A 13,755-nucleotide genomic window follows, 5' to 3' on the forward strand; every position below is an offset into this window, starting at 1 on the left:
TTGCGAGAGAGCCTGTAGTTGTTCAGATGTAAGTGGCCACTGTTAAAAGCTGTGCAAATGGATGACCCTTGTTCAACATGGGGGTGGCTTTCAATAGCTCCTTTCTTTCAAGAGGAATCTGTGTTTCACTAAGTACATTATAATTTAGTACACAGAATAGGTGTTGTTTCAGCAGCTCTATCTCCTTGATATTTTGATGAACTGTAAATTCATACTTTTAAAGTCTCTGTTACTCAAATGCCAAGGTTTCATTTCAAGGTTCAACTTTTAGCACAATATAGACACTTATTAAAGTCAAGGGAAGGATCCTAATGACTCAGATTTAAGAATGAGGCCTAACACTCCTATTCAAGTTTAAGTAACCCAGAACACAAATTTGCCACTTGGATCCCTTCACAGGTAGTCAGTACAATAGCTTCCACTTCAGCTATCATAGTAATGTAATTCAATGTTCTCCCTTCAGTCCCCATCACAGCACTCGATACCTTTGTACACCAGCACTCAGAAGCCTAAAACAGACTTACATTCCTAATATTGCACTATCAATAGAGAAGTGCTCTTTGCTGCTTTTGCAGATGGGCAATTGACACCCTACGGTAGAAAGGACTTGGGGGCCCACATAAGCTCGAGGACCCATGTCAAAAGGACTTTTATATTGTTCCAGTTGACCTTCATCTTTCTTGGAAAAACCATCAGAACTCAAATTTCTCAGCATGCTGGAGACATAAAGTGGAGAAAGCTGGATGGAGCCATAGCATGGCTGTTGATGCCAGGGCAGGCTGATGCAGCAGTAAAAAAGTATGTGCCAGCCCAGGCACATCAATGGGAGACAGAAGGGGCTGAAAAGGGAGACAAAGTTCATAGTGTCTTAACAGTTATCTCCTCATTTTGTCATTCTAAACTTGCCCTTCCTGAGTTAATTAATGGCCAGTGCTAGAGAAACAATGCAGGCTGCAGCTTTTACCCCTCTTCCATGTTTTCCATAGCACTGATGAGCCCCTGGGACATAACCTCTGTGAATGCACTCTCATTAACTTTCTACTAATTAGTCTCATACCATTTATGAGGTATATTATCAGGGGATTTTATATAGTTTAACACATTAAAAATAAAGTTTCTTGACATTTGAATATACTCTCACTTAGGAGAAACTGTCACTCCTCCTCACATCCGAACATAAGGGGATGGTGGAGGGGATCATATGGGGATAAAGATGCATCTTCCCCACAGCAAGGACTATGCAGTGTTAAGATGGCTATGCCAGGCTGACTCAGTTTGAGCATTTGTGTCTTAATTAGAGCTATACGCCACACTTTTAAAGTCCAGATTCAGCTTAACTAACAATGGGCACAGGACTAATCACAAAGATAAAGGAGCTGTCACCCTTTGGTTCTCAGACAAGAGAGAAGCACATCTAGGTGACTCATCCTGCCTAAGCCATGAACCAGCCTCTGGAGGGGTTGCCTTCTCCCTCCATTCATTATAGCAGTAGGCCTCAGTACCTGCTACTTGGTAGAACACGTTTTAGTATTAGAGTTCGTACTGCAGACAATCTTGACAGGAGTTCTTCAGTTTGGGGCACGTTTTCTATAGATGTAACTTGTCATAGTTCCATGTCATTTCAGCAATGTTCTTAAAAACCCATTACACCAGTCTATGCATCCCTCTGCTGTCCTGCACTTGAGCCAAAGACAAAGGTAACTCAGTTTTTATCCTAGAGAAGCAGAAGCCAGATTCGTACATTTCCTCCACAGAAATATGTTGGCCATGGTATTTAAATGCAGAAGCTACTGCTAAGCCAGCTACATTTACAGTTTGCTGGTAATTACCTTCAGCAAAGGAACAGCTCTCAGTCATTGCTTCTCTTTCCTCTCCTCCTTGAAGATGAGAGAGGAATCAGTGAACGTTCAACTTCTCAAAGAGCTGCACCACAAGTCAAGAGGAGCTTTTTTCTCTGTCTTCACAGAGCATCCGATGGGGGGTCTCCTCCAGAGTTGCCTTCTTTACATATGCCTCCTTGTACAGAAAAATTGCGGAACAAAAGAAGCTGAGTTCAGGTGAACATCTTGAGCTGTAATACAAGTTTTAAGACAGAAGGATGTGATCTATTCTGAAAGTCCCTGATGATTTATTTAGTGGGCATATTTTTACATTGTTTCCTGTAGTATCAGAGAAAAGGTGCCTTTGGAGACGCACAGCTTTTATCTCACCTGCTTTAAAATCACACCACAGATCTCGAAAGAAAGGCTATGCCATGTCAGAATTTAAAAGATTCACCTTATGGCTGTCACCTAAAGTAGATGAAATATGTACCACAGAGTTTTAAATGACTGCTTATGCTGCCGATCATAGTTAATACTATGGAGTCAAGTCTCTCAACTGAACAATACAAGTTCTCATTGCTTTCCTGAAAATGATGAAACTGAATCATTTTATATGAGAAAAGGATCTGGCCCTTAAGTTTCAACTTCATCTGAATTCAAAGTAATTTCACCTACTTGAATAATTTATCACAACCTATTTTTCATTAATGCAACTACGCTCTCATTGCTCTCATTGTTCTCGTGCTTGGTACTTCATGTAGCTTTACTGTGAAAAACAACTATGTGAAATTAGAACTTTCTTACTCAGCAAATCCCTTTCCTGCATGAAGTCAGGAAGAGCACTGTTTAACTTACCATAAAAGTACTGAATTCTCTCTTTTTATTCATTTATTTTTTTAGAGTCAATAGAACCAAGGGGAAGCAAACGGGATTTGGAGCTTGTGTATTTACAGAACTATTCACTCAATTACAGGGCCACCTGCACAGCCTCTGTGTCTCCAGATTATGGCTTTAGTCACATTCTCATTGCAGATAATGGAGATATGAAAGTACAAATAAAACTTTCAGAGCTCATGCCAGTGATGATGTGCAAGTTGAAACAACCTGAGTCCCAAGATCCAAATGATGTGCACAACTCAACATAAACATCTGCATGCTTAAAATTACCTGCAGGTATAAGCACTGCAGAATCAGGGCCACCACAAGTCACAGAATCATAGAAACATTTGAGTTGAAAGGAATCCATAAAGGCCAACTTCATTCATAGAATCATTTGAATTGGGAGTGACCCTTAAAGGCCATCTAGACCAACTGCCCTGCAGTGAAAAGGGTCACCTACAGCTACACCACGTTGTTCAGAGCCCTGTCCAGCCTGCTCTGAATATCTCCAGGGATGGGGCACCCACCACCTCTCTGGGCAACCCATTCCAGTGAACAACCTAGGGACAAAAAAAAACAAGTGTATTTATCTGTAAGTATCCTTCAGATCATCTCCTGTACTAACCCTCTATTTAGTTAAAATAAATTGTGTAACGAGACTGAGTGTTACCAAATCAAATAAGATTTGGGCACAATTTCTTACACTGCAACAAAGAAACCCATTGCTCTTTCAGGAACAAATTAAGTAACATCTTATAATAAGTAATATATATAAAATCTTCTCTCTTGCGAAAGAAAATATAATTTGAGGCAACGTGTCTTCCAATAGATCCAAAATACTAATATTTTTAACTTCTCAAGAGAAGTTATTTCTAAAACTTGCATTAGAAATTTAAAATTAGCATCTCTTCAAGACTGTCATTAAATACAGGCAATACAAAGGCAGAAACTTTCAAAACTGCTCAGTTTCTTTTTGTCATAAAATGTCTTTTATCCTCAGAACTTTCTTCAAATTTAGAGTCTCTAACATATGACTAAATTTAAAGTCACTTAGACTGACAAAAGTTAAAGGGCAAACGAGTTATAAGGGCAACTGGGTCATCAGAAGTCTCTCTCTTTGGGTCTGATGCAGTGAAAAATATCCACAGTCTTCTGAATAACTGAAGTCCCAAAAGGCCACAAATCCTAGCTTTGCAACAAGCCAACCTATTCCACACAAAGGTCAGTATCGTTAAATGGAATAAACAGACCACTCCTATAGCCAGAAATGACAGACCTGCCTAGAAGGAGAAGGAGTCACGCAGCTGTCTCCCTGAACCTCCTTCACTCCTGCACTTGCACAGTCCCAGACCTCTTTACACACTCATCTGTTTCATTCCATACACACACGTAGATACATATACCTGTATGGTTCATGCACATGGGCCCACATGTGGGAAGCCACCTCTGGAGTATGGCCCAAGCATTGCCTGCTGAAGAAGGAGAGTGGTCATGCAAGACTAGAGAACAGGACGAGGCATGGTACAGTAGCCATCCTCTGATCAATGATGAGAACTATCCCTAGCAGTGCAGGCCAGATAAGGCTGTAGCTATGCCTCTGTCACTGCCCTCACCTTATCTATGCCTAACCATGTGCAGCCTAATACTCAAAAGCACAGAGACCATACAACTGTGTGATGATTAATGTATAAAAAATTCCTCATGTTTTTGGAAACTTAAGGAACCACTGGAAGTTTCTCTGCTTTTCTGCGAAGTCATGTCAGTTCATAGCCCTGCTTATATCTCAGTCTGTGTACCTTGTAACAGTGTGCCCTCTCCTTGCTTAACATGGCAAAACACATGTAATAGGGGTAAAAGGTCAGGATGCTGGAGGACAGCTTTTGGAGCTCCCCTCAGCTGGCCTGAGACCCCCCAGCACACACCTCTATCCCCCAGACTCCACTACATGATGGACAAGTCAACCAGACAGGTCGTACAAAATCTCCTACCCTAATTCACCTTCCCTGAAATTTGTATAACACTGAAATACTGATTAATCATAGGCTAATACATTGCTTACAATACCTGTGATTATAGATCATATGTTCAACAGTTTGCAAAGAACACATTTAATACATTGCTTTTGGTGCACTAATCTGTGTCAGTGAAATGTGCCACAGTCACTGTCTTCTTGCTGGGCAAAACGAACAAGGGAACAAAATGGGACACTACCAGGTAACCTATCACTAAATTATGCGGATGTAACATAATATACTAAATTACATGGAGGTTAATTACCTCTTCCATGTGCCTCCTACCTTCTGGACCTCTGTTACTGCTCCTCACCATCCCTCAAGACATGCTGTTTCAGCGTATGATTTGCAAGGAAAGATGTTCTGCTTCCACGTTCTGCTTCTCACTGATGTCTGTCAGTAAAAGGCTGGGCTAAAAGCCTCACGTGTTCCCCCCTACCTTGTTGCTGGCGAAGATGAGCTTGTTGCATGGCTGCTGGCCCTTCTGGGAGCCAGCACGCAGTATGCCTAGGTCACAGGGACACTAAAAAACACAGAAACAAGGAAATAAGGAAATTGCTTTGGCACTCCTCAATCAAGTACTATGCAGAAATGAGAATGCAGCTGTTCGCACACTGATTTTCCCTTGTGACCAGCATGCAAATATATTGCACATGCTTAGAGCCTCTCTAACCTCAAATAGGTTGCGTTCTACTTGCATGCTGCTTGTCCCATAGCCTGTCACCAAGACTGATAGGTGGGTCCCAGAGTCACAAGCCAGAGCTGCCCAGCAGGAGCTGAACACCAAAGACAGGGAAGTGCCGACACACTGGCTGCAGAGGGAGACTACACACATGCACCGACTGCTTGGATTTTCTTTTCCATTGATCTGTTTTCTAACTTTTTCTAATTACTTCCACAAGCTTTCAGTTTGAAAGAGGTGATAGAAAACCACATTCTACTCGGCTGTGCAAGAAATTTAAAATGTTGGCATTAATGTAGAAATAAAATAACTCCCACCTCTAAAGTTAAATGCTGTAAATAAAGAGCTACATGGTATGGAGAGAAAACGAACCTCAGCTGGTGCTTGGAAGACTCAGGTTTTGTTCTCATTTCTACCCTTGACCTACTCCATGACTTTGTGCAAGTCACTGCTTTCTTTCTATTTCTTTCTGGGTCAGGGACTGCCTGTCATTTTGTGTTCATGCAGCAGCTGGCATGAAAAGCGCTAGCTGTAGCAATGATCTCTGGATACCACTACAATACAAACAACGTTTTAATACCTGTTAAACAAGGAGCACAGAGAAAATATTTTTGTTATTTGGTAAAAAGCTTTCACATTGTAATGAGTGAAAACTTTATGCGTACTATTCATGAAGCACAGGATATATTTATCTTAACCCCAAAAACATACTCAAATATGTTCCTAACTAAACTCCAGAAATCTATTAGACAATTTCTAGAATATTTCCCACTTCTATCACTTAAGATACCGAACTTTCATTGCCCCTTTTCCATTTCTCATAAAAAGTATTGATTGCTATATCTCACCCTTTAAATTTATACTCTAGTTTTGCATAAAACTGAATTCCTCATGCATTTTTTTTAAACTACCATTATCCCAAAAAGAGGGCCCAATTGTATTTATGTTACATTGAAATCTGGTATTTTTGGCATATATTTCAAAGTGGTTAACATTTTTTTCTGTCCAAGCCAATCTGCTTCTCAGCAGCCAATGATGAATTTTTTTTTTTTTTTCTACTGTTTTAGGTAACAGTTCTGTCTTTTCTTACCTTTTCATTTTTGCTTACATGTACAAATGTCCATTTATAAGCTGAAATAAATGCCAAATGATCTAATTGCAAAAAGTATATCACTGTGCGCATAAAGATCTCACACTCTCTAAAGTCTCTCATAAAAATACACTGGAAAGATTCAGTATTTTATTTGTGTAGGTGCAGAGAAGCTTTCGATCCTGCTGTTAGTACTTTATTTCCAATATAAATGCTGAAGTGTCACTTCCAAGGTCAAGGTCACTGCAAGGAATTGTTAATGTACCTCCTAGACAAAAGGCAGCTTTGAAGTAGAAGAGCATACTATACAGACTGAGTTAAACAAACAAACATATAAAACAAAACAAAACAAAACAAGGAATGGGAAGTCTTGAAAACCGAATTGTGGAGTAAAACCATGAGTTTTTTAAAAGATTGAGGGCTTATAAAGTTGGTACTTCTTGGTTTCCCATCATTTTTGATTTCTGGTCAAGCTCTTATTCAAAAAAACTACACAAAGTACATAGATTGTTTTAGTCTTTTAGTGTATATAGACTTATGTTGGTTGTAAAACCTGACACATTCTGACAAGTGGAAAATATATTTAAAACACATGGCTTGGATTCTTGAAAGACACAATAGTACTGAACGTTAAAAATCTTAAACACAAAAAACGAAAACAGTTTTTTACTAGGTTTTTTTCCTATGAAAAGTATTGACAAAGCTAACAGATTCTTGTGTGTTTGATAACACTAATTAACCAATAAAAGAAAGCAAGAAGAGCAGTAATTTTGGATGACTTGTCTACTATGGCCATTACAAATAATTCTTATGGATTTTTTTTTTTTTCTTCAAGAGAAACCCACTGATTTATAATGGGATATTGAACAACACTAGCATTTTAAAGCACTGTTGGATTAGGAAATGGTTGCTTTTTGTTTGCCAGTTCAAGTATCCCTCTGGAAACAGAGCCACAACATTTGAATTGTAATTCTAGTTGGCAGCAAAAACATTTCTTGGCTGGTCAGCATGTCAGGACTGTTCTGACACAGTAAATGGTTGAAGTAATGACAGGAGGAAGTCCGCGGGGAAGTAAATTTTGTTAGAAATGTTGGCTCAGCTGGCTGCAGCAGGGTCCCATGGGTTCCTATGACCACCATGCCCATCTTCATTTAAAGTAAGAAGCTACCGCCAATGACAAACACTCACCCATCACTGTCGCATCACTTCTGCACCACCAGCGCAGGAGCTGCTTCTGCCACTGGTAAAAGCCCACAGTTTGTCAGGTCAAGAGTCTGTCTCTTGTTAATGGATTACTTTTGAAACATCTGCTAGAAGGGAAAAAAATATTTTCTTATTTCCTAAAAGAGTACAAGCAACATACTGAGAAGCAACACAAGAAGCCCTGGCTTCTTATAGCAGGGTCCCGAACTTTAGAGACTTTCTTGGTCATTGTTTCCCCAAGACTCATCCCTTGGGAAAGGCAGGAGTGACATCATCGAGGCTGCATGGTAATATTCTCTTTTTCTCCCTCAGACAGGCTTTCAGGCACATGAAGAGTAATGTAGGCTTTCGAAAAGATGCTTAACCCCTGGATGAAGCATCATTGCTCAATTGCAGATCCTTTGAGGCCTGGGCCCAAAAGCCAATTATGTCCTCATTTTCATTTCTTAGCAATCGTATAAATAGTTCTTTATTCTCTCAACACAGGTACTGTGAAGAGCAACAAAGACACATTTTGGGGGCATTCAGAAAGGACTGTAATGGAAATCATGGGTATATCATTTATACCTCTATTCCTGAAAGATTTTAAAATCCTTTCAGGAAATGCAAAGATGATTTAGACAAAGGACAACGTACTTAGAGTGTGTTTGAGTGTATTTATTTGGGACTCTGTTATCGACAGCAAACAGGTGAAGGAAAGTGCCTCTGAGATGAACTTTCTCTCTGAAGGGTGGGAGATCAGAACAGCTAGAGTGTATAACCTACTTCATTTTAGGACCCCAGAAAAAACCTGAAATTTGAGGGCACCTGAAATACCAGGCATGAGAATGAAATATCCAGGTGAGCTGGAGAAGATAGTGACTCTCTTTTCTTCCTTGTTTTCAAGCAGCTCTTTTTCTTTTCTCAACAGCGGAAATCTTTCCAGGCTCAGCCTACCTGTTCTGGCCAGTACACTTGGCTGCGGCTGTAAGATCAGCCTCTCTGCACTTCCGGCAGATCTTCCAGCATGCTGATACCTGCCAATGCACTCCAGGCAGCAACGCTTCTTTCCCTTAGCTCATTACCTTCCAGATCAAGAATGTCCCTACAAACAGAAAATGCAGACAAAAGAGACTAAGGTCTTTTTTTCTGCAAGCTTCAGAGAGTTCCTCTGGCTGAGCAACTCACTCCAACAGCAATGTAGTAGGCTACCACAAAGAAAATAAAGTAAGGAAAATAAGACAAGTGCAAATTCATCTATCCTTGCTTCATCTTACAGAGAAGTATTTTAAAGGAGGAATCCAGCTAACAACTAACAAGTTGTTGTGATGGATGGTCCTACCTAGCATTTCACTGCTAGGCAGCTGTACTCTGTTGATGAAAAATTTGCTGCAAAACACACCATCTGTAATTCAAACGGGGCATACATCAGGATACAAGGGAAGAAAGCTGTGAAATATTTTTTAAAAGCCTCACTAAACTAAAATCTCCATCTTCCCTGCAACATGAAATGACCAGCACACCCCTAGACTGGTAGTCCATTTTAATTAGTGTTCATATATCAAGGAGACATTATATCTTCAAAATATAAGGAGGTAACCAATTTTTTTTAAGCAAAATCCATTTGAGATTAGTGGTAGATGGTCTAACAGGCAGCTCTGTATGATGCTTAAAGACCGACATGTGAGAATGACAGATAGGGATCATGGACTTTTTTCTTTTTTAGCATAGTAATACAAGTTCATTACGCAGCCATCATCAGTTTGTTATATAGCTGCTTTCCAGGTCATTCACTGCATATCCCAACAAAGAATCACATAAACAGACAGAATCCAGAATAGCTGCCAGACAGCACACTAACCTAGGCTTACCAGGGAAGAATAATTACCAGAAACACTGATGACCAGTAATAATTACCAGAATAATTACCAGAAACATCTTTTTCTGAGTCTACACACAGTAAGATTTTGGCCATTCCAAGAGTTAAACTGAGGTCTGCAGAGGGCAGTGGTATCTTCAACTGAACATTTTCACTATAGCTTAGACAACGCGCCAAAGAGACAAAACAGGACCACCTTCTGATTTACTATTTCCCATGCAAAACTGTTTCAAATGCTGGACGCCAAACAGAAAACCTGTCAGGGGCAGGGTGAGAAAAATGCAGGGTGGGACATATGAGTCTCAGAAATTTTTATCACAATACCATCTTTTTATCGTGATACCATCTCCACTAAAGATAAAACACTGTGTAGATGATCAACTCCCTAAGACCTAGCAGGCTTTATAAACTTCCACTAAACAAACTTTTCACAAGTGAATCACTTCATTTAAATACTCAGCCTGCATAATCGAATCGTCTTTGAAGTAGGAAGACAGATGATCAGGACTTGCCTTTTGATCTTTCCAAATTGTTTTAGTGAGTAACAACCATGCCTGAAGTCTCTTCTGGAAAATTTTATTAGCAGCAATGTTTACAACAGTCTTAGAAATGAAGGTTCTTTTAGTGTCTTACTGAAACTGAAATATCACAAAGTGAACTGCAGCTCTGCAAAGAATGGCATATTTTAGGCAATTTCAACTAATATTCCTAATCAAATTATCTGTTTTGTTTGTGTTATTATTCAATCATCTGTAGGTTATGCATATTAAAACAAATAAAAAAGAAAACGTTATTTCACAGGACCTGCTGGATCCACACAGACCTCAGTCTTGTTCTTCAGACATCTACTTGTACCCAAAACAAGTCAAAGAATTTTGCACCGGCACCTCTAGGTCAGAACAGATCAAGCTCTGGAGCAAACAAAAAGGAACTTTCCTCTATCAAGAAGCCAGAGATATATTCACATCTCCAAAAAGGAAGGAAAATGGTCCGGTCATATATGACAACAGTTCTGTTGATCCACCTGAGCTCAGCAATTATTTTTCCAAAATTTAAGTCAAACTTCACCTCATTTCTTTGTTACGTGGACTGCGTTCACTGTAAGTATTCTATGCATTTCCTCATGTTGCCAAACATGCTCACAGTCACTTTTTACTCAGAAAGATTACTGCAGCTTTGATGTAAAGGAAACAGTCTTCTTACAGATGAAAAAATGAAGTGTACAGGAAAAATGTAAGGAATGATGTATGGGAAGAACACAAGTGATGTTTAAGTACAAGCTGACACTTCCATTAGTGATATAAGGCAAGATGAAATTAGCAAAGCAACCACACAAAAACAAAGGTGCACCTTCTATTTGTCAAACACTTGAATCTGGTCTCTGTTAAAAGAAAGTAACAGTGCACACGATTACCCATAACCTTCTACCAATGCACCACTTCAACTTATTGCTAGAAGCAGAGGGGCAATTCTACAGAAGAAATTGAAATACAAGACTTGGGGGCAGAGGGGTTGTTGCTTCTTGCTTTCTAAGTCTGTAGCTGTTCAGAGACATTTCAGCTTTTAATTTACAGATAGAAGTGATAAGGAGCTGCAATCACTTCTAAAAAGTCAAAGAACAGCAGCATCCAGCAGGGAGCAGCTCCTCGCCTTTATCTTGCTATTGTTATTATCCCTTCCTTTATGCTTTAATGGTTTATTACTGAATGTTTTTTTTCTCTGGTCCTCTGAAACGGACCAGAGGATTTAAAGCACCAATCCATTAAGAAAATACAATCATCCAAGCTGGAAGAAGTGAGGTAGTGCTCTGGGGTCAAGTTTTAAAAACACTTTAAGCACACGTCACGTTGCATGAGTACAAAAAATTATGCTCACAAAAAAAAAAAAAGCACACTGATTAGCTCAGAAGTGAAACTTTTGGAAGACATTTGAATAGTCTGATCTTTGTCCCCTTCAATAAAGTGCTTCCAGTGATCCCTGTCACACACCTACAGAAAGGTGCTTCAGACAAATGAAGAATTAGCACTGAAAACCAGTGCTAAAAAACATTGCTCAGAGTAACATGGCGATTTGGGCAAAGGGTTTTTGTTTTTTTTTCAGAACCCCTGCATGAATCCTCTGGGCCACATTCACGTATCCATAGTCAAGAATCTGCCAGGTTACTTTATCCAATGCATTTGTTATTCACACTAGGTAAGGTGAATAAGTGAATTGTCAAAAAAAAAAAAAAAAAAAAAGATCTGTAGAAGGTAGAAAATGCAGAGCTCAAATTTAATCTTTTTTTTTTTTTTTTTTTTCCTCCCTTGAAAGGAAGATGCAGAGATGACTTGACTACACAACAGGTACTAGATGACACTTTTAGCTCACAAATCAACAGAACAGAAATGAATGGCGTGAAGCAAGCAAGTTAAAAACAGAAACACAAACATCCACAATGAAGGCAATATTTGGTTGGAAAAGCATCAGTAGCCATAGTAGCTGTTTCATTATTTGGGACCATGCAAAGGCTTCCTTTAAAAAAAAAAAAAAAAAAAAAAAAAAAAAAAAGTATCTTACACAAGCCTCCGACTTCAAAACTGAGAAACTGGATGACATAAAGGCAAGTCAGCAGACTTGGTTGTTCTGGTCTTAAAACCACCTACAAACTACATTTCTGGAACAAATTCTGCCCTACTTTTAGAAATGAAATTGACCAAGCAGTAAGATGAGAACAAAATTAACCTTGCAAATGTAAATTATGTATATTCTCTACAAAAACAAACAAACAAACCTGGTATTCTTTTGTTTCAAGATTACTCTGCTTTCTTCTCCACCCTCCCCCCCTCCCCAGACTTTTACAATATTGATTTAAAAGAACACCTTCCACATATCTATGCCACTGCGAAGGTGTGGAATGGTCAGTTCAAAATGTTTAAAACATAAGCAAACATCTCTTTGGCCTAGATTACTGTACCAGTCTATGTAAAATGACCAAAAGTTTACAGTTGTGGTTTAGAAGAGTCTAAAATTACATTTAGCTTCAAAAGTGGAGTTGGGTACATACTTAATTTCTCTGCTGATGCTGTATGCCATCCCTTTTCCTTCCTCCACAATTAACTTCATGCAATAATTGACAAAACAATGCAACACAGGAGACTTGCTAAACAGCATCTTCTCCTAAAGACTTTTGAAATTAATACTTTATTATTTCATACAAGATAGCAAAAAGAATAAAAATAATCCCACAACTTTTCATAAAAATTAAAAGTTAAAAACTAATCTTATCAGAAGAAAAAAAAAAACAAACTACCACCTGATACTTAAAACCAAACTAAAGAAACACTATATACACACTTCAAAGTAGAGATTATGATTTTCTATTTGATATCAACAGTCGCTCCCCATTCATCATCTGCAAAAAACTAGGTTAGGTCTCCATAGGCCACAGTCAGAGTTATTAGGTAAGTAAATATGCCACTGCTTCCGTGCCCTCCTTTTATTTCCTTGCTTCTTCGGTCTCATCCGTCTCTCTCTCTTGATGCTCTCTTTCCCACCTCATTTCTTTCAACTCTTGTCTGTATTTCCGTTCAATGAACCGTTTCTGATGGGCCATCTGGGGAAAGTTATCTGACACGAGAAAAAATATTTTACATTAATAAACAAACCGATAACACAGGGAAAATTTCATTATTTTTTTTTTAAGCTTTCATGAGATCAAGGTGGGATGAATAATATTATTACAATTTTTACTCATTTCTAATAATCCATAGAAACAAAACGCTGTCATAACACTGGTTTCTTTACGATTTCCACATTTCTCCTGCAACAAAACACTGACAAATCTAATACTCTCAGAAAAACAAAATATAAAACTCTAGTCTAGCAACATGGCCAGGTGTTGCTTAGATTTTACATTCAGTTCCCTTAGCAACAGGTGGTCAATTTTGAAATATGAATGCGATTCTACTGTCAAGGCTGCAAGCTTTTTTTGCCTTGTTCTCACTCCAAAAAGTATAAACCACTGTTTCCAAGCATTGCACAGGCATTCCTTTTATTATTACTTTAGACCAGGAGGAATCCACTAGATGCCCCACATTATGGCAAAGCTCCTAATGGAAAAGTAATAGTGTAGCAGAATAAATTGCAGTAAAATCCATTCTTGAAAAAGTTGGTGTTTAGCTATGTGCCAGTACATAGGCTTAGTGCAGTCTAGGGGCATAGATGGGTGA

At 38.9% G+C, this 13,755-nt stretch overlaps 1 protein-coding gene across 3 annotated transcripts in view; it reads right to left on the minus strand.

Annotated features, from left to right (window-relative positions):
- Positions 1–12,708: 12,708 nt before the first annotated feature.
- DROSHA (drosha ribonuclease III) overlaps positions 12,709–13,755 on the minus strand; it is a 67,414-nt gene continuing 66,367 nt past the window's right edge. For all 3 annotated transcript variants that reach the window (XM_052697557.1, XM_052697555.1, XM_052697556.1), the window contains one exon: positions 12,709–13,153. In XM_052697557.1, coding sequence (XP_052553517.1) covers positions 13,023–13,153 — 131 coding nt within the window. In that variant the 3' untranslated portion in view covers positions 12,709–13,022. The remainder of the gene's footprint in view (positions 13,154–13,755) is intronic.

Source organism: Tympanuchus pallidicinctus, unplaced genomic scaffold (assembly GCF_026119805.1).
Source record: "Tympanuchus pallidicinctus isolate F22 unplaced genomic scaffold, pur_lepc_1.0 scaffold31, whole genome shotgun sequence".
Classification (NCBI taxonomy): Eukaryota; Metazoa; Chordata; class Aves; order Galliformes; family Phasianidae; genus Tympanuchus; species Tympanuchus pallidicinctus.